Raw genomic sequence first — 21,086 nt, forward strand, 5'->3', positions numbered from 1 at the left:
TCAGTCTTCTAATTTCCCTGATACCTGCTGGATTTGTGTATCATTTATATCCTGATAAGATACCAGGGTTGCCACTTATTCAATATTGGCACTTTTGGTCCAGGTGGTCAGACTGCAGTATCCCACTCCTCTCCCTGGAGTAAAAGATAGGTAAGTCTCACTGCAAGCTGTCTCTGCATCTCTAAGAAACTCAGGGTTATAACTCAATGCAGGTCTTGGTAAGTAATACCAGCTCTCCAGCCTCAAGATCTGTGTCTTGCCAACAGAAAGCCACAGTGCAAGATTTGTGGATTTGACTGACAAAAGCTGTGGCTGTGTCATAATAACTGCTGTGCAATTTGATTTCAGACAAAGAGACAAACCATGGATTCAGTATTTGTGCCTGAAAATGGCTACCTTGATTTACTGCACAGTGATATTGACCCATTGCATCTGTGTACTTTCTTTGATCCTAAGTCGTCTGGAGATGAAGAAGGTGACTTCTCTACAGGTTAGTAAGACACTAAAAAAATACTTGACTGGTTTATTCCTCACACTGTAAGTCATTGCCATCTCCTCTCAGCTCCAAGGCCACCTCATGGCAGTTTATTATGGTGACTGAGTTAAAGTCTACAAGCACTAGGTGCTAGGATGTGGTAAGTTTGTCTGTGTCTGTACATACAATCACTGCTTCCAGAAACTGTCATGTTTTTAAATTGTGCATATTTATAGTATCCTGCTCAGTCAGTCTAACAAAACACACTGTACTGTCACTCATCAGGGCATGACACTGTCTTTCATTTGGGTATCATTCCTGTAAGTAGTTTGTTTGCAAATGTTCCTGTCATAAGCTGGCCAAGTATAATTGTCAACACCTCTATGGCTTGAAGCCAAACGTTTTGCTAAATAGAGACTTTTAGATGAGTTTGTGATGAACGCAGTCCATGAGCAAACAGCTTTAGATTCTGAGATCCTAAGGCACCAAAACAATGGAGTTTCATTACCAGATGCCATTTTCCAGCTTTTTGTTATATGGTGATTTTTTAATTCCATTACAAATGAGAAAGCAGAAGGGCAAGAGTATAAAGTTGATAATTTCTTGCCATTCAGTTCCTACAAGTAATCAGATTAGGAGGTTGCCCTGGATCTCAAACTTTGTGCTGCTTTCTGTGGAAATTGTGGACTGATCTGCTCTCCCTTCCCTGAGTGTTCTGTTATAAAATTATGAATGTCTATCTGTGGAATGGAACATTAGTTGAGCTTATGTTAAACACATGAGCTGGACCATGGGTTGAGAATGGCAATGAGAGGAGAAGAGCTGATGTAAGCCAGGCATGCAGTCTCACAGCTCTGTGCCAAATAGGTGGAAAATATTACCAATCTGGAGCATTGTGGCTTTCATGAGTGACCAATGCCAGGTGGCAAATCAGTGGAGAAGTGACCACCAGAATTATCTTTGTGATTGATCATTTCCCAGGTTAGGCTTTTCCCTCTCAGTTTCTGACTGTTAAAAACACCTGCAGGAGTGTTCCTACCCCATGTCCTCACTTGCTCAGTGACTGAAAGTAGGATGAATTAGGGGTCAAGCACTGACTCATGCTATCACAGATGTTTCACTAATTGGAATACTTTTGAGCCTTAGCAATGTCTGAGATGATGCAGGTAAATCAAACATCATCAGGACATGGCAGCAGTTACTGGAAGCTGGGCATCTCTGCTGTGAAGGTGTTAGCATGGTCCCTGACCAACTGGCAGCTTCACAGGCAATTTGCAGTGCAATTCAGGGATTAGCATGGACACAGCATTGTTCTGAACAGGGCATCTGGGTGATACCACCATATCATGAAGGATAAGAAGGTTTAATAAGCTGTCTCATCATAGAATGGATTCAGGAAGTATTTTATTTACTAGGAGAGATGAGGTCTCAGAGTTTAGCAAAAGAAAAGTGCTGATTTCCAGGTGACTGTGAATTACTGAGAGTTCAGTTCTTTTCCTTCTTAGCCAACACACAATGAAAAGCCAAAGCCTTCTGCTGAAGTAACAAATCTGCCTGTTCTGCATGTCCTGCTATCTGGTTTTTTTATGCTTGGTTGTGGCATTCATTGAGCCAATGCATATTCCTTATTAACTCTAGATCTTGAAGTTGATGCCAGCAACTATGAACAGTTAAATAATATGGATTTCCCATATGAAAATGGGGATGGGTTCTACCCCTGTTGCAACACCACGGATGCTTATGCTAAAATAGGTATGAAAGCAATTTTTGTTGTTTAAATCATTATTTTACAGTCATTTGCTATAGCTATTTCTTATAGACTCTATTCTCAATCTGAAGCATTTACTCAAGTAGCCTTTCCGTCATGTGTGGTCGATCTAATTTAGAGTACCTGAACCTGTGCATTGTGGGGAAACTGATTAGCAGTAGCTTGTGGTTGTTGGGGGAAAATCTCTCTATTAATGTCTCCTTCTGCTTAATACTTCCTTTCTCTACTTCTCTTTTCTTGTGATCTTTATTTCCTGAACAACAAGTTACAAGAAAAACTTAATCTAACTCCTCCATTTTAGTTACATTGCAGAGTTCTGTTAATGAGGATAAGCTTACTAGAGTTTTGCTGTGACATTTACTGTGTCATTACTGTGTTCCTCTTTTGGTTTTTTTTTCTTTTGTTGCTAGCTGAATTAGTAGAATATGTGCTCAAGGATCAGCAGGAGAAGCAGGTTGAAGACATTTTTGGTAAGATTGATATGGCAGAAACTCACTTTCTCCTTGGCAGTTTTCTGTCTAACATGTGCTTCATCCCCCCAGTTTGAACACTAGTAAAGTTTCTATACCTCTGGTACCTTCTTCTTTCCCCCTGAGTACAGTGTCCCAGGATTTTCTTGGAAAACTTGAGGATTTTGTGTATTTTTCAGGCCTTTCTCAAAGATGGCAGTTTTGTCTCTGACCAAGCTGCTGATCATGTCACCATGCTGATAGAATATGCACAGCTTCACTGTCAAGTGCATTAATAGCCTCAATAGCATCACACTTACTCTGAGCACAGCAGGGATGATACACATAAGTCCCCAGAGCACTTTGCATGTGTATAAATACAGTTTGCACACACTGATTTCTGTCCAGGATGCACAGAGTTGCCTGAGGGAGCGTGTCAAGTTTTACTTCTCACCCTGACTAATGCAGCAATGCTATTATAGTAAATCATTCCTTCATCCATTCTTGACTGGAGATATTGCTTTACTTGTGGTACCAAATCATTGTTTTGGTAGCAGCACAAATGCAGCTATTTACTATTCCAGAACAGATATATCAATAGGTGGCTGTTGAGAAATCCATAGAACCAGAAGGTTCACAGAATATCTGTATATCCTATTTTATGTTTGAGCAAAATAATTTGGACTAATTTACTAAAGGTCAGTCTTTCCCTAGAATAATCCTGGATGTGGGAAGCTCATATGCCTTTTCAAATGATTTATGCTGCTCCCTGGTGTGTTTAGAATTTGGGGGGTTTTGCAGCTAATGGCAATATTTTTATTGGTTTTGGAAAAAAATCAGAATGCAACATCAGTTCTTAAGTATTTTCTGGTAAAAGTATGGTGTGGATAACTTCACAGTTCTTGCAGCACAGAATATAAAATCTTTTTAGAACCCCTTATTCTGTCTCTTAAAGGATCTAATCCCTTTAGCACATAAATTGAGTAGTACTGAGATCACACTGTGACACACAGCTGCAATGTTTTATCCTTTGCTCATCATTAGAGCATTGAGAAGTACTTATGCTTTATTAGCCATTGCCAGTAGATTAATGGTTTGCAGTTCAGAAATTAACACAGGGTGACAAAGTCTGCACTCAGAGCTCTGTGGGCTTTCTAAGTCATGTGGATCTGGGTACATCTTTTATCGTATTATTTGGTTTTTATCTTTTATTTGGAGCATATTTCATCTTTGATCTCTGTTAGTGTCTTTCTATTGCTTTTACTCCTCTCTGTAATTTTTTAGGAGAATAAAATTTGACATTGCACCATATTTCATGTTTTCAGCAGGGAACCTTATTTTGGATGACATTGCTGCTGAAAACACTGAGAAATTTCCTGACATAAAGATGCAGTCATGTCTTAAACGAAGTAAGTGTGAACAGTGAGAATATGAGAGGCTTTGTGCCTGAGTGCTAAACTTGCCTTACAGCCCCTTGGCTTTAGCACAGCCCCAGTGCACTTGTCATGCAGTTCTTCAGTGACACCAGACGTGCTTCCTGTGGCTTTGCTCAGGCTCGTGGGCCGGAACTGAAAGCAGCTCTTCCAAGCGTAGAATTTACAGTTCGCAGAATTTGTTTTCCTGTAACATAACATTAAACATGTTATATTTCTTTGCATTTTTGTCATCCTCGTGGCAGTGTTGACTTTGTTTTCAGTGTATCTATAGCTCAGTAAGCATTGGCTGAACAATTGCCTTTTTAACTGCAAGAACAACAGCAAACATCTTTGGCACAAAAATCTGCAGCCTAATTAAAACTTCACAGAGCAAAATAACATGAGGCTTTTCACATTCATTTTTATACACTGGACCTGAAATAGCTGAATGGAAACTGGCAACACCCCCTTCTACTTAAAATAAGTTTTGTGGGGTAAATTTAAAATTACCAAAATTTTGCCACTTACTATTACCTTGCTTTCTTTCAGCTTTCTTAGGCTCTGCAGCAGACAGTTACTGTGATGCTTCAGAACCCAAATATAAGAAAACTGGTAAGTCATTGGCTGAATAAGAAAAGGTTATTGAACATGTATTGTCTCATGTTCCAAAATCTCATCCTCTGTTAGGTACTATAACTCTACCTTCCAGAAAAGTTTGCTGTCATAGATTTGTTGATTTTGATCATCATGCATTTTCATGTTTCTGCAAAAATCACCTTAGATTAGATTCCCCTTACTAATTTATGATATAACAAATCCACATCCTCTTATCTGCAGCTATTAAATTGTGCAGCTTCAGATCAGCTACATGGTAGCCTAAGAACAGCTGGATCCTTATACTTCAAAAGTACATGTTCCTGCCAGGTGATACGAAAATTGCTTGCTTAACATCAGCAGAGGCACAGTTGACCTTTTCTAAATCCACATGAGAGAAGAAAGAAAAATAATAGAGACCTGGGTCTGTGCCAAATTCTGTAAATTTTATCACATATACCTGTTTTTTTCATTGGATTTTTGGAAAATGTCTCACTTGGAACAAAAAGGATCAAATCCAGGAAATGTAGAGCTATGACCTGAGTCATATTACCCATCAGGTCATAGCTCCACATGCCCTGTGTTTGAGACTCTTCCAAGTGTGACATCTTCCAAAAGTCCAGTGCAACATCCTAGTGAAAATAATAACTGTGAAGAGATGATTTCTTGGCCCAGTCCATGCTATAAAGTCCTTTAAACTGAAAAAAGGGAGAAAGGGAAAATTCTAAGTTTTGCACATTGTTAGATAATCTACAAGACAACACCCGGGGCCAGCAGGCAGGCTGGAACTTGTCCCCTGAGTGTAAAGTGATGCTAATGTTCTCACCCAGCTGTAGCCTAAAGGGTATCTCGGGCAGAGCTAAACCAGCAAAATACTCTCCCAAAATCCAGACGAGAACAACCTGTTTTAACAGCAATCGTTTTAACTATTTTATATTGTGTTTTGAATGAACATCTGACTCGTTTTATATCAGCACACCTCAGAAGCCTCCTAAGGGGTCTCTGGCTGTACCAAACTCTAGGGGCCATGTACATATGGGGGAGTGGCCAAACCAGTGTGTAACCTAGAGTTCCATGCAGAGCTCTGGGATCTGGGACTGCACCTCAGCACAGTTCAGATAAGGAGCTGGCACAGACTGTGTGAAAATCCGAGAAAGTACATGTGCACCATGACTGCCATCCAAGCTGGTTTCCCAGTGTTCTTGTGGAGTTCTGAGGGACTGGGAGGGAGAACTGAGCAGAAAAACATGTTTGGTAGCTCTGGGGAAGTTATCAGAGTTTCTACTGGACTGGTACCTGCTGACTGTAGTTATTTAGACACAGGTGAAATTCCTGGCAGTTAGTAGCCGTTAAAGGTGGATTACTTTCTATTTGCTTAAGTTCCTTTATAGATTTGGCACTTTTATAAGCCAATATTTATGCCACACTATTAATAATAGTTTGCCATAAGGAAATGGCACATCAGTTCCAAATGCCTCACCCTACAGAACCTGCATTCCAGATGAAAGGACCATCACAGAGCTAACAGGTGCTTCATGAAGCTCCAACCATCCTTTTGCTGGAAGTCCTCAGAATATTATTAGTTTCTCTACTGTTCTTGACCCAGTGAAGGTGCTGAGGAAGGAAAATATACATAAGACAGTATAAGTACTAGGTAGAAAAATCTAATAGACAAAAAGATGAGCTACTTGACAAAATCAACAGTTTATTTAACCTGTCATGGGTGTCACAGTATGATCCTGCAAAGGAAAATGCATCAGCTCTTCAGAAGTGCAAGACTACCTACAGCAAAGAGAATAGTGTGTACTAAAGTTCAAAGTATAAGCCAAGGATGAGATTCTTTCAAAGGAATTGAATTAAATAGTGGCACAAACCCCAGACAGGTTTGTAGCTCCTGATAAAAACATCAGACCACAGAAAGTGATGAAGTATAGACTTACTTGTAGCTAGACAGGAGAGGGAAAGAAAAAGCAAAACCTAAGGTGTGACTTACTTGATTTGTAGGAGTCTTTTGATAAGTAGATAAAATTGTACAATTGTACACAAACCTCTCACTCCATTTGTTCTATTCTTGGAGGAAAAAAATATGCTTCAGAGGAGATGCATCTTTAAAAGCTCTGGTGTTTGTGACTGTTCTTTGGGAGACACTTAACACACACTCTTTGTCCTTACAAGCACTGTAGTGTCTAATTAGGGAGTCAAGGTTCCCAGCTGATTGCTTGTGGGCCCCTCTGCTCTTGTGCAATATTGAGGCAGCAAACTGTGCTTGGAAAATCAGTACAGCCAGTGTAAGACATTGTTATGTCTTACCTGTCAGTCATCCATGTGTAGGGTCATGTACATCTATATACATCTGGAAATAAGAGAGACCAGGAAAGATGAAGGAAAATAAAATTTAAAGAGAAACTACTGAGAAGAAAAAGTGATCTACTACAGAATTTAATAAATACATTTTCAATTTTGAGAGCTAAATAGTTTTCAGAAAGCTATTTTGAATTGTTCTTGCTTTTGGAAATCAAAACACAGCTGATCAGAATCAAGTGGTTTATCATATCTACTGAGACCTCTTCTTTGGTTCCTTTAAATTCTACCAATGAGATAACTTTCTCCTTTTGTTTTGCTATTTTATTTTAAAGTGGAAGTCCCTGCAGCTTCTGCAGGGAATGGCAGTTTCTTTGCTATGCCTCTCAACAGCCACCCAGTGAGCTGCACCTCCCTAACTAACCAGCACATGTCCTGTTCTGTTCCTGCTGCCCATGGGCTGGAAAGAAGCCTCATAATTCCTGGTACGTAGAGTACAGCTGTGGGTGTGCACCTGTACACAGGCTGATTTACACAGGCTGAGAGTAGGGAAAACTCTCTTATAAATCTTGTCATTGACTATGAGCAATGGCAGGAAAATGGCAGGTTTGGCAGCTCTTAAAGGTGTGGCACTCACTAAAAAATGAAAAATATTCAAGGGAAATTAAAAGGGCATTTCTCCTAATTGAGTAGAATGAATCTTTCATTTAATTGGTGCAGGTTATAACAGAACAGTTATTTACTATATGCTAATCTAAGGAATTATTTACTTGTCTTAAGAATAGCAAGTCACAAAATTTTCATTATTAAACTTTAATTTAGATCCAATTTCTTTTTTCACCCAGAGATTTGTAAAGGACTGAGGGATAATTACATTTGCAGCAGTAGAGCAAAATCTAGGCTGTGATTTAGCTCAAGAAAACTGAGAACTGAGCAGTAATCCCACTGATGGGCTGTGTAGGCACCTGGCCTGGGCCATGCTGGGTTGCAGAGAGTGCTTGTGGTGCACTGAGAAGTGCTGATGACAAAGGCCCAGTTCAACACCTTTCACTGTTAAGTCTGTGCTGGAAAGGAACCAAAACCAGTGTGTAAGTTGGAAGTCTTGAAGTACCTCATGCGAGCTGAAGCAGCATAAAGTAGCAGAAGAAATTCTGTCCCACCTACAGAAATTCAGAGCTATGGCTGATTAAATTGCAAGCACTGAATCATCAAAAAACTTTCTCAGTGTGGATTGAGAGGGAGGATGCTTGTACAGCCTGCATGATGTGCAGTTATTTGGGAAGGATGTAGTGCAAGGAAGGTAAATTTAAAGAAGATACATACTATTTACATTTTCTCTTCTCTGGATCTTTGAATTACAGACTTTGCCTTAAGCACTTTTCCTTATGATAATAGAATTTCTCTTTAGACTATTGAAAACAGTGTCTGCTAAAAGCTGGGTAATCCCTTGTATCTCAAGTTCATCATACCTTGTAAGAATTCTTCTTTTAATGGGTTCTATGGACCTCATGTGATCCTGTGAATTCTCCACCAGGAAGATTTGTCTAGAAGCTGCCAGAAAGGATAAGTACCTGTTAGAAAGCTTCTTCTCTTTCATAAAGATTTAGAAAGCAGAACCCTTTAAAAATAGAAGAGTAATTATTCTGCACTCATTTCAGGATTGTCAGAACCTTTGACCTCAGAGTGCCTACCAAAAGAGAATCCAGGCTTGGCAGGTCCTCCTCAGCAGATATTTAACTTTGTTCTTGAAAATGGCACATCTGATGTTATAGTATATCCAGGTAAGAGCAATAGTCTTTTATCCCCCTAAAGAGGCGTAAAGTGCTAAAAAATCAATGCTGCCAACAGCAGCATTGATTAAATTTGGTTATTGATGGCTATGATATGCTGAAAACTATGCTTTGTTTCTTGCCAGTGCTGACATCTTCCATGGAAACATTAATGTCTCCAAATTTTGCAGTTAATTTATGTGGTAAGTAGAAAATTGGGGTTTATATATGTACAGCACTTTGAACTGGGAGAGAAACCATATTGCTTCTACTCAAAGCCAGTTCTACCCTCCAGGCTTTACTCATGTTAACCTTTAAAAACCAAAAATGGATGGTATTTCTTTCTTTGTATTGAACACAGGCTGCTTACTCTGATCCAAAATGTACAGGTAAGAGTTGTAGAGCTTCAGGTTCAGCAGCCAATCCCCTGTGTTTGTTATGACATCCAGTTTCTGGAAGAAGTCAGGTTTAGTTAAAACAATGCAAAGCCCAGGGTGCTGGAGCACCCTCAGAAAGTGGAGATGATCTGATGCTGGCATGGCCTGAGCATCTTAAATGCTCAGTGCTGGCAGCCAGACTGCAGCCAGCTCCCATGGAAGCCCCAAAACCAACATGATGATGACTTATGACTAAGCAATACTGAAACCTAATGCACAGAAAGGCTTGTAATGAAATCAGAGCCTTGGTCAGAATTTAACAGTCCCCCTTCAGGTAACAAACTTTCCTGAGACACTTTTCTTCCAACCCTCAGAGGGCTGTTGGAAACCATATTTGATATCAGTGTTGTTTCTGGTCCCTATGCCCAGTGCAGGAGTTTGTTGCCCTCTGGTGGCTTCCACTACCCCAAAAGCAAAAGTATAACATGGACATTAAGAGGCAAATATCCCTAGGTGTGGGGAAGTCTTTGTAAATTATATTTACTGTTTATGTGAATAAACAATGCCAACTGGTTTACTACTTTTGATTCACAATATATGTATGCCATAAGCCCTGGAATTCCAGATGTAGCAGCAGATAAATTAGCATGTGAGATGCCAAGCCAGTTCATTTTCCTTTTTTAAAAGTTCTTGCTCCTACCTGCTTTGACCAGTTTCCCATCTACATGTCTCATTACAGATTTTTTTTTCTGTTCTTCCATTCTGTTTTCTTAGTTCATAAAATAAACAGTAAATTAAAAAAACAGACACTTGCCCAACATCTATTTAATATCTTTCTTACTGGAGGCCTGTGGTGCTTCCCTTTTAGAAGCAATTTTGAACTCAAACCATTCTGAAGGTTTCTGGCATGCAGGGTAGGAATTAATTACCAGATCTCTGAAACTGTAAGATTTGTATTTCTTTTAGACCATATTCTACATCCAGATCATCAAGATGATATTATGGTATGAAACACATTTGTACATATTTAGGGAGATTAATCTGTTTTGGTTTAGGTAATTTTTTGCACATCTCTGCTGTGTGTAGTTACAAGACTCTGAGGCTGAGTTTGTTACAGTCTCTGTCAATTTAAATTGTCTTGCATCTGCAAAGCTCTTCCTACCAGAAGTTTTGTCAAAACAGATACTCTGCAATTACCAATCTGCAGGAATGTTCTCTCTGAAAAAATCCCAATTCCTTTGTGTAAAGGAGACACTGTTCACCTGACCCAACTGCAAAAGTCTGCAGTAGTTTGAAAGCAAACAGGTGAAAAGAAAGAAAATTGGACAGCAATAGGACTTTGTCAGAGACAGTAATGGGTAAATACTGTTACCAAGAGTCTTTTCTCTGCCATTTTCATCTTTAGTGCTTGGTTACAAGGTGTAGAATAACAAAGGGGAACTGTTGCTTTTGAGGACATAAAGAAGCACTATGTGTGAACATGAATTTATGCAAAACTGACATTTGAAAAGAACAGTGGATGTCACCTGGTAATGGTAAATCTGCTTCCCACAGCTGTCAGAACAGCTGTGGTCATGTTTGATGCCATTCTGCCCCTAACAGTGCATTCTATCAGCAGAATTCTACTTGTGGGAGAAGTTTATTCACTTTCCTTGTACAATTAACAAACTATTTCTTACTCTGAATATATGCTACAATAAACTTGGAAATTTGCATTAATCTTATTGTTAAAATTAGTAAAGCTGAACCAGTGATTATCTAGATGTCTTTATCAAGTATATTGTTTTGTTTCTCCAGATTTAGAGAAATTTCAAGAAACTCAAGATTCTATAATTCCTTCTGAAGAACCTTTTAAAAGACCAGGTGAATTTAGAACTCTTGAACTTAAACCTTCCAGTATGTTTTGGAAAAAGATTCTTTGTTTCTTTCCATACAGAGAAGCTCCTTGTAGGAATCATTCAACAATTTGTGAAGCTGTTCTGAGGGTCTGAGCACAATTCCTGGTTTCAGGATATTAGACTTGGCTTCCTGTAGATATCTAGCTGTAGTACCAGCTTAGCAGCTCAGTGTACTTCAGTGGTTTTATCATCTCTACAGAGAGCTCCAAAATTATTCAGTTTGTGGATGTGAAAGTGTCTGTTGTGCCTGCACTTCTCAGCTGCAGTTGCATGGGGTAAATCCAGCCCTATGGGCTTTGTGGGAATGCTTGTGCTTTCACCATATTGCAATCAAGCACTTGAGCCACCATGAAATGGTGTTGTAGTTTGGGGACTGGTTCCTTCAGTTTGTGTGTGCTCTTTATTTCTCTAGAGCAAGTGGAAACTTTCTGTTCATCCCTTAAGGATTATTTCCGAGACACGTGCAAATCTGTGACCATGGAGCGGGAAGTAAATCTGGATCACCTCTTCATTGATGGGACACTTGTTCAAAGTCAAACTGAAACCAAAACTGGAAAGAATAGTGCAAAAGCAATGGAAAAGGAGCTGGTAACCTGCAACCTGCAAGAGAAGGAAAAGACAGCCATTGTTAGAAGCCAAATATTTCAAATCCCACAGCATAAAGGCTTAGAGACTAAAGTGATTGTGGTGCTGGGAAAAGCAGGAATGGGCAAAAGCATTCTCGTTCAGAAGATCTGCCAGGACTGGTCCAATGGAGAGTTTTCTCAGTTTGAATTTGTATTTTGGTTTGACTGCAAACAAATAAGCTTGCCTGAGAAGCAATACAGTCTCAAGGAACTGCTGCTTGAATTTTTTGTAAAACCTCAAGAGGGAAGCAAAGAGATCTTTGAGTATATCTTGCAAAATCCTGATAAAGTCCTTCTGATTTTTGATGGTTTTAAAGGGTTGCACGATCACGAGAATTTTCCTCGTTGCTCAGCCAGCCAGCCTGAAAAGGATTTGTGCAGTATAAAGGAGCTGCTTTCAGGACTCATCCAAAAAAAGATACTCAATGGCTGTACTTTATTACTTACAGCAAGACCAAAAGACAGACTCTACCAGTACGTGTCCAAAGTGGATAAGACTATTGAAATGGTAGGATTTTCCCCTCAGCAGAGAGAATTGTACATAACCAAATACTTTGAAGAATCGCTGTACTGTGATAGTGCACTGAAATTAATCAGAGAGTGTGAGTACTTGTTCAGTCATTGTTACAGCCCTGTTATGTGTAGGTTTGTTTGTTTTCTCTGTGAGACAGTGCTTGAAATGGGAGAGAAAAGCCTTCCTTCAACTCTTACTGGAGTCTTCCTGAAATTTTTTCAGCAGAAGATAATGTTTATGCAAACAGATGTTACAACCACACAAAATCAAGAGAGTCTTGCTACCCTAGCTCGTGTAGCCTGGTGTCTTGGAGAAAAGCACCAAAGCGCCATGAAAAGTGATCTTATTCCTTCTAAGGAAGTTAAAGAGTTTGCTCTGAAGTATGGGTTTTTCCTGCCATTTGCATTCCCCAGACATTCAGATAGCGAAGAAGAGGAATTTGGGAGCACATTCTCTGATTTTGTCATTCAGAATTTCTTGTGTGCACTTCACCTTTTGTTAGCAGAAGAGCTCAAGGATAAAAATCTAACAAAGTACCTGTCTTTTCTATCCAAGAAGAAAAAACCTTATAACTGGTTAGATTTAATGCCTCGATTTTTGGCTGGTTTGATGTTTCTCCAGGATGACCCCTACTTCTGCTCTCTTTCAAAGGAGGTTGAAAAACAATCAACCAAGAAGCAGAAGACACTCTTGAAATACATCAGAAGGCTGCAGATTAATAGTCTCTGTCCAGAGAGGTTGCTGGAGCTGTTATGTTGTGTTTATGAAACACAGAACAATTATCTTCTGCAGCATGTGGCCTTAAGACTTGAGCCAGATTTGTCTTTTCTGGGCATAGTTCTTACACCACCTGATGTCCATGTACTGCACTCTATTTTGAAAAGGTCAAGAAAAGAGTTTTCCTTGGATTTACGGAACAGCAGCATTGACATGCAAGGGCTGCAAGCCTTGGTCAGCCTAAGGAATGTGACATCGTTCAGGTTGGTCCCTCTGTACCCCACAGCATCATCCATAGCACTGTGTGTAGATGACACTTTCATGCAACAACAGCAGTCACATCTGTTGGTTTTGCATGTTTTGTCCCTTCACAGGGCTTCTCTCAGTGACACAGTCAGGCTCTGGAAATCTTTAGAACAAACAAAAGACTACGAACTGCTGAAAGTGTCCACAGAGAAATTTGTTCTTGATCCCTTTAAGGCCAAGACAATGAAGGACATCAGTGACCTCTCCGACCTTGTAGAGATGCAGGAGAAGATGATGAATTGGTAGGATCATTTATGATCAAAACTCCTCTTATAGCAATTTATACCAATAGCAGTTTATGAAAACACAGTTTCACCACCAGTGCTGGACAATGGAGTTGTCTGTTTGTCCAGAGGAGAAGTAACTAAGGCAGTGCACCCTCCTGGGTCATCTCAGGGGGTTCTTCTCCCCCGTGTGAGGTGGCTGTCATGGCAGGAATGAGCACTGACAGCACTGTGCAGAGCAGTCACCAAAACTGCCACTGAAAGAGCCAGCTGTCATTTCTCTTTAATCTCTGAGTATGGCATCTTCCATTTGCTTTCAGTTACAGAGCTTGGGCTGATTCTTTCTCCCTGTAGCAGCTGGGCATAAAGGAAAGCCTGTTTTGCACAGGTTCCAAATGGCCTGAGTCAGTCCTTTAGCCCAGGAGATAAAATCTTCTGTTACATGGTCTAGAAACCCTGTGCTCCATCCCTGATGCTGATGTAGCTGGGGGATTGATTGCAATTAAAAACATACAGAAATAAAATTTTGGGGTTTGTTTTGTTTGTTTTTTTTTTAATGATGACTTCTGAAGATATGTGTATAGACAAAATAGTTTCATGTTTGACAGAAAATAGTTGATTTAGAAAAATGCATTTTCAAGTTTTATTGGAAAAAGAGCAAACAATTGCACTATGAAAGGCAATTATTGGAATGAAATTACTCAGGTGATGAAAGGTTGGAGCAGAAGTTACTCTGAAGTTTCCTGGTTCCTTAGTTAATGCAACAGTCGTTTATTTTCTGTAAAAATTTCCTAACAAATTGTTTTTAAAGCACTGTTTTGGCTGCTAAAATATTTATCACACCCTGATTCTACTGTGCTTTATTTAGTATGCAAGAAGCATCTGGTTGCACCAGCTATGAAATTCCTGCCATCAGAAACCTCAGAAAAGTCGAATTTGCGTAAGTGCTGAACTTCTGCTGATTGAGGTGGTCATGTTTGAGGAGGAGCAGTCATGGGTGCTGGCTACAGCCATTGCACTGATGTATAGCCAGCTTAAAGTAAACCCCATTTATTGCTATCCTGCTTTTCTCTGAACTAGATTTATTAACTTTTGGCCAAAACTCAAAGAACATTATTTCTGGCTCCAGAAATACAGATCAACAGGGCTGTACCAATTTTTTTTTGTTGCTTTAGTACAAGTTACTCCTGATCACAAGGTACTGGTCTTGTGCCACAGGGGACAAAATATTTTGACTGTCATCCTACTACCTGGGAAATACTTTTCCCCCCAGAAATGCTGAACTTTTCTATCTGAGTCTTCTGACGTAATTTTCTATCAGAACTAAGGCCATGAGAGGATTACATCAGAGAATGCCTCCCAAATAAATTATTTAGCACCCTTTTCCTGGAAGATGGAAGGTTGACTTGGTAACACTACTTTAAAAGTGAGGTTTTAGTAACACTTCTTTTTTTCCCCCCAAACTGTAAGCAGCCTCCAAGGCTATTCTATTGCTCAAAATATTCTGCCATAGCATGTGAATTCATTTGGGCAGAAACTGCAGCAGTGCAATGGAGAATTCTCATCAGGTGTTCTTACCTGTTTCCTGCTCTGTAAATCTAATCCAACCTGGGACTGCTGTGCTTGGCCTCACTTCTGATTTTATGCTGCTTTCTCTTCTAATTTCCTCTTCGTATTTCCCTTTATTTAAATTTTGCTTAAAATGCTAATCCTTTTAAATAGCTGAACTTGTTCTGATATCAAAGACATTCTAAATAGGATATGAGAGACAAATGCTTGGAGCATGAGTATCAAAGTGCAATTTATGCTTTAAGCTGCAGTAAAGTGTTGATCTTAAGTTAGACTGAATTGTTATTAGTTGGGGGAAATAACTTTGTTTCCATTTCTCAGTTATACTGAGATAGATATGTATTTCATCTCAAGATTACACTTACAGTGAAAAACCTGAAAAAGATAGAGAACAGAAATACAAGAATCTAAAACAAGTGAGGTAAGTCTTGCAGAGAGGAACAAAAAGTGGCAAATGTCCCAATGCTGCTGTGCAAGCTCTGTCCTGCCTGACCTCAGCCTCATCTGGAGGCTTCACAGCAGAATTCCCTGGTGCAGGTGGTGGGGAATGGCTGCTTCTGAGGAGTGTAAACTAGCTTGCATTGGGGGCTGCAAAAATTCCTGAGTTTGGCTGCTTGTGAGCATGTAAAAAACCTGCTGCATGTCTATATTTTCTTCCAGACTGGGTCCAGCATGTGGCCTTCAAGGATTGCTAAAACTCGTGAAAATTCTTGCAGCATTTCCATCACTTCAGCATTTAGAGTGAGTTCTGCTAAAGATTAACTTTGCTAACATTTCTCCTCAGCAGCCCTTGATGATGGAGAAGCTCTTGTACCCAAGAAACATTTTATTTGCCCACAAGACTCCTTGTTTGATGACCAAACTGACCAGCAGAAACATTCCCAAACTGTAACAATAGTCTAAAAGCTGACACTCCTCATCCTCCCTGGAGACACCTGGTGTTGGTTTGTTGAGAACCCTCAGTCCCTTCCTGGGGTGTTCCTGGGTGGGTAAAGGTTCAGCACAGAGCTCCTGGGGCCCCCTTCCTGCCCCACCACTGACCAACAGCCTGCAGTAACTTCTGACTTCACTGGAGCTCCAGAACATCCATGACAAACCAACTCTCTCTCAGTTTTAAGCTTCTTACACTAGAAACAAGTGTACCAGCAGCAGTCAGGGTTGTGCCATGGCACTTGTGGGAAGGTTCCTGGGGTTTGGAAGAGCCTTTGGCCTTACACAGCCCAGTGGCCATTTGTCTGTCTTGTAGCTGGCCTTTTTCTGATATTTCAGGAAAACAATAAAATATTAAATATATCCAATATATGTCAGCATTATCTGTCAGATTAGAAGGGATCTAGTATCTGAAATTCCAATATCTGACTAGATATGAGGAAAACTTCATTTTTAATACTCCCTCTCTGGAGAAGGAGCAGTTTAGGTAAGGATTTACATCCTCTGCTGGATTTTGCCTGTTCTGTATTTTTGTGTGCACAGGAAATCTCCTTTCAGCTTAGCTGGAACACAGCTATTTCATAACTATTTTAATAATCTTGCATATCAAAGGAAATGGGTCAAGGCATTCAGCTAGTAAAAAAAATTCTTATGCTTTAAATTTGGGCAGCAAAAAGCTGCTTATTAGAGAAGCTATAATTTGTGTGATGCTTCACACTGATTGAGGCTACTGCAGAGAAGCTTTTCAAGATAGAGTGGTCTCTGAGGTGAATAAACCACAAAAATTTAGATTAAAAGGGAAGCTAATTCTCTCTTTGTCGTCACACAGCCTTGATGCTCTGAGTGAAAATGGCATAGGAGATGAAGGAGCAAAGAGTCTGTCTGAAGTGTTTCCAACCCTGACATCACTGGAAACATTAAAGTAAGTGCATTAAAGTAACATTTAAGTAAGGTTAATAGTACAGGGAAATTTTGAGAAGAAACAGATTAAACCTAGAGACTTAAGGGACTGTCTGTTAACAATTATGGGCAAAAGTATCCCATGGGCATGGAAGACCAATGAGCCTGTGGAGATATTTAATCAGTACATTCATTAGACAAATAGATTAATCTTTCCTGACTTCTCTTCAAGGGCTCTGTCTTGCCTTTTTCTCTGCATTTGGTCTAAACAGACTGTACAAATTGTATTTTTAAAAATTGAAAAACAATTTCCCCCATATTGTAATAAATTAGAATAAATGTGCTCGACTAACAAAATTATCTCACTTATTGTAGTTTGTCACAGAATAAAATAACAGACCTGGGTGCAGAGAACCTCGCTGCAGCTCTCCCTTCCTTGTCTTCCTTAAAAACACTAAGGTGAGTAGTTGTATCCTGTTGAGTTGTTTTGAAAACATACCTTGCTGTCTCTGTCAGAAACTACTGAACAGGGAACAAAGGTAACACTGTGCAGCAGCCAAGCTTTTCACTTCCTTTTTGCATAAAGTCTTCAGAAAGAGGAGAAGAAGTATGACAGACATACAGAAGGATATCTGGGAATATAGCAAGGATTGGACTGATGATTAAATCCAGTCCATAATACCCACTTATGAATCATGCCCTGCACAGATGTGCACCACATCTGCTGCAAACCCAAAGCTGTCTGTGGCTGCTGATACAGGGGCAATGGTCCATCCCACTGCACTGGGATATCTGGCACAGGCCTGAGTGAAGCAGGGAATGCAAGAAACCCTGGTGTGCAATTCTGGAGCAGTTTGGTGATGTGGAAATCTTTTGAATTCTGTACCCCAAATCTTTAAGCTTCATTTTTTGGCAGATTTTTAGTTTTATCTGTGTAGACAGAAATGCTCTTATAATTCATAGAATAATAGAATGTAGACCATTTGTGCTGTATCTGTGCTGGGTGAAGAAGGATGTGGCCATTTGCCTTTCTTGATACAGGAAATATGAACCTGTGTTTTAAACTTTAACTGCAAATAAGGATAAAATGAAAGTTAAGGTGTACTTACCATATTTGAAAACCCTTGATCTAATATCTTTGTATATTATCCATTATTCAATTGTGACTATTCTGGTCTGGTTTTCTGCAGCTTGTACAATAACAGCATTTGTGATTTTGGAGCAGAAAATCTGGCAAAGGTTCTTCCTGCAATGAAATCTTTAAGAGTGCTAGAGTGAGTATGAAATCTTTTGAGATGGCCCAGGAAAGAGAACTTCATTGGAGACTGAAAATACAAATGTTCCATGTTTGGTTTTGGAGGAGACAGAAACTGAGGAAGGTTTTGGGAAAATTTCACAGGGAAAATGTCGTTCTGCAGAGTCCAGATAGTCAGTGATTAGAAAGGATTAAGGAACAGTTCACCATAAACCCAGAAATATTGGTGTTAAGGTGGGAGAATAGGCTCATGGGGGAGCTAGAGAATGACCTCAGGAACGTGGGAAAAGGAATCCCTCAGATTAATTAACATAATGGAGTTCCCATTCAACTTTCTAAGTATATTATTACAGGTTTTTTGAATCCACAGTCTGTTTTGGGTTTTTTCCTTTTTCTTTCTTATCCCTTCTGCAGATTAACCTATATAGTAACTTTTTATTTTGAATAAAATGTTTGATTACACCATTTGATTTGGATTAACAAAGTTGTTTTTATTCCTCAGTGTTCAGTATAACAAAATAACTGGTGTTGGAGCCCAGCAGCTGACTGACAGCCTACGCAAATGTCCCCATATAAAGAACCTGGTGTAAGTCTCTTGACAGGCTGTTTGCTGTACCTTCATCCTGTAAAACTGGGTTAGCAATCATGGCAAAGCTGCCTTCTGTATTTGCCAGATTTAAAAGAGGCACAAACAAAGACATCAGCAAAATACAAAAGCAGAGATGTTAAAAAAATGTTGTCTCTGGTTTCAGCTGCATTCATTCCCAGTGGTGCCATTCAGTTTAGCTTGTCTTGACTGAAACAGTTTCCACTGAGCCTCCCTTTGCTAATCTTCTACCCTCCCAGAGAACCAGACCTACTCTGAGCTGCACCACTTGTGTTTGAGGGATAAACAATGAGCAGCCATCATCAGAGGTTAAATAGACTGAAGGTACCAGTACACATTCAGAGGAAGGGAGTTTGATGAAAGGTTTAAAAACAGTTACAGAGACAGGAGTGCAGTTGTGTCCTGTAACCAGAGTCAACAAGATTATGGAGTACTGAACTGCTTTTTTCTAAATCAAAGTGCATTTTCCTTTGCTCCATAGCCTATGTACTTTCATGGCATGATAGTCAAAAGGAAGGACAACTTAAAAAAAAAAGAAGAAAAAAAAAACCAACAGCAACAACAACCAAAAAAAGGCACAGACACATCAAATATACCAAAAGAAGGTAAAACAAATTACACTTCTTAAAATCTTTCCTTTCTGAATTTGCCCTTACAGGATGTGGAATCCCACCATTCCCTATGGAGTTCTTGAACACCTTCACCAGCTGGACTCCAGGATCAGTGTGTAGATTGAGAGGATTCCATAAAGGTAACAAACCTTGGCTCCCTGGGACAACCAGGTTTGTTTCTGTGGGAGCTCTTGATTCCAGGCTCGCTGACAGCAGGCACAGTAACAGCATCCATGTGTCCATGGGCAAGTATGGAGATGGTGCCCTTGAGTGGAACAGATCAGTGTCACATCAGGCCCCCTTTCCCTGCACTCACCTTGCACCCCCCTCCTCCCTGGCACTGCACTAGCAGACTGCGAGTGCTTTATTAAGAAAAATGGACCTCTAGAACTCCCAGCCCAGCCCAGTTCAGTGACTGGCAGCTGCCCTGCTTACCTTCTCATTTTTGTTGGGGAAAACTAAAGCTCTGTGTACTTCTCATGTTTAATAGATGAGTTCTGTACTCCTCAGAACTTGTTTTTTGTTGATTTTTAGTAAGTCCTTTCACTTTTCCTTTGTTGAATACACATCCTCAACAGCTGCTTGTCTGACTGTGCAGCTGTACCTGTACTGTACTCAGAGCAAAACACTCCCTCCTACATTCCTTGTTCTCAGTGTCATTGTGTGGTTTAACCACTGGCAGCCACTTTTACTTCATTGCCTGCACAGTTTCAAGGATCCTTGAAGTAATTACATTGTGAAGAATTTAATAAGTTTGTCAATGATTACCAGGATCTGATGCCTTGATGGTCCTGGACTGAAGGAGCTGCAGCCAGCATGGGAAGTTGGGGGTTTGTGTAGGATTTCTGTTCCCAGTTTTCTGCCATGTGCTTCCTCTTGCTCTTAAAAAAAAATTATGCATGTTGCATCAGCTAAATGATCCTAGTGAAGAATGAGATACCAGAGTCAAGGCAGATATCAGATGTGCTCCAGCTTTCTTTAGATGTCCAGGAAACAAACTGCAGTGTGATCAGCAGCTGCATGAGCCATGCTTTGACTGGGCCTGGCCATGGGATGGCTGCAGCTGCCAGTGGCTCCCTGGACCACAGAGTGAGCCAAGCTTGTGCAAGACTCCTGCTCTCAGTGCAGTAATGTCCAGATGTAGACTGGGCTGTTTGTATGGCACCGACCTGGCTGCAGCTGTGGAAGGTTCAGGTGCCACAGCAGCTTCACAGACCAGCTTTATACAGCAGAAGTGAAAAATTGTGGTGCTCCTTACTAGCCTACAGTCAACTAAATCTTGGTCCTGTTGAACAACCCTGCCTTCTTGAGAAAGGACACTAGGGATATGATCACTGTGAGGAAACCTGGACTAGCTCTGAGGATAAATAGCAGCAGGAACTCTGGATCCTGTCTCCCAACCTTGAAACATTCAGCATCCACCAGCCACTGTTGTCTGTTTACAGACCTCATTAAATCTATTGTTTTGGTAATCTTAATGAGGGTTAATTTGCTGGGTATACATCTAATGTTCTGTTTTCATCATTGCACAGGTGTCATAAAGAAGAGGGGAGGGTGTCCTCTGTGCTTTCCTGTCTTCTTGCTGCTTTATGAATTGGTGTTCTCATGTTTGTTGCAAAAAAATCAAATTTAAGTTTCTAAACAATGCTTAAATTGGATGAATTATAGAGTTTTAAAATGCTATTCAAAGACCCAGCTGTATTTCTACTTAAATAGTAAAAGTTAAGCAACATCAAAGATGAAAAGAGCATCTGGATACTGTGACAACCATTAAGGAGACC

The 21,086-nt window shown here is 40.1% G+C and overlaps 1 protein-coding gene across 1 annotated transcript; it reads left to right on the forward strand.

Annotated features, from left to right (window-relative positions):
- The first annotated feature begins 206 nt into the window (after positions 1–206).
- Positions 207–19,425, forward strand: CIITA (class II major histocompatibility complex transactivator). Its single transcript, XM_041401571.1, has 19 exons — positions 207–218; positions 349–490; positions 2,114–2,227; positions 2,654–2,713; positions 4,018–4,101; positions 4,657–4,719; positions 7,338–7,487; positions 8,661–8,783; positions 8,918–8,974; positions 10,946–11,011; positions 11,459–13,166; positions 13,278–13,451; positions 14,302–14,373; positions 15,663–15,743; positions 16,762–16,854; positions 17,208–17,291; positions 18,023–18,106; positions 18,590–18,673; positions 19,353–19,425. Exons 1-19 carry the CDS (start codon positions 207–209, stop codon positions 19,423–19,425), a joined length of 3,324 nt encoding a protein of 1,107 aa, XP_041257505.1.
- The last annotated feature ends 1,661 nt before the right edge of the window (positions 19,426–21,086 follow it).

Source organism: Onychostruthus taczanowskii, unplaced genomic scaffold, assembly GCF_017590055.1.
Source record: "Onychostruthus taczanowskii isolate IOZ18803 unplaced genomic scaffold, ASM1759005v1 scaffold19, whole genome shotgun sequence".
Taxonomy (NCBI): Eukaryota; Metazoa; Chordata; class Aves; order Passeriformes; family Passeridae; genus Onychostruthus; species Onychostruthus taczanowskii.

Coding starts and splice junctions, on each gene's coding strand:
- CIITA (XM_041401571.1), top strand. Junction 8,975..10,945: donor TTTTGCAGTTAATTTATGTG/GTAAGTAGAAAA, acceptor TTGTTTCTCCAG/ATTTAGAGAAATTTCAAGAA. Junction 13,452..14,301: donor CAGGAGAAGATGATGAATTG/GTAGGATCATTT, acceptor TGCTTTATTTAG/TATGCAAGAAGCATCTGGTT.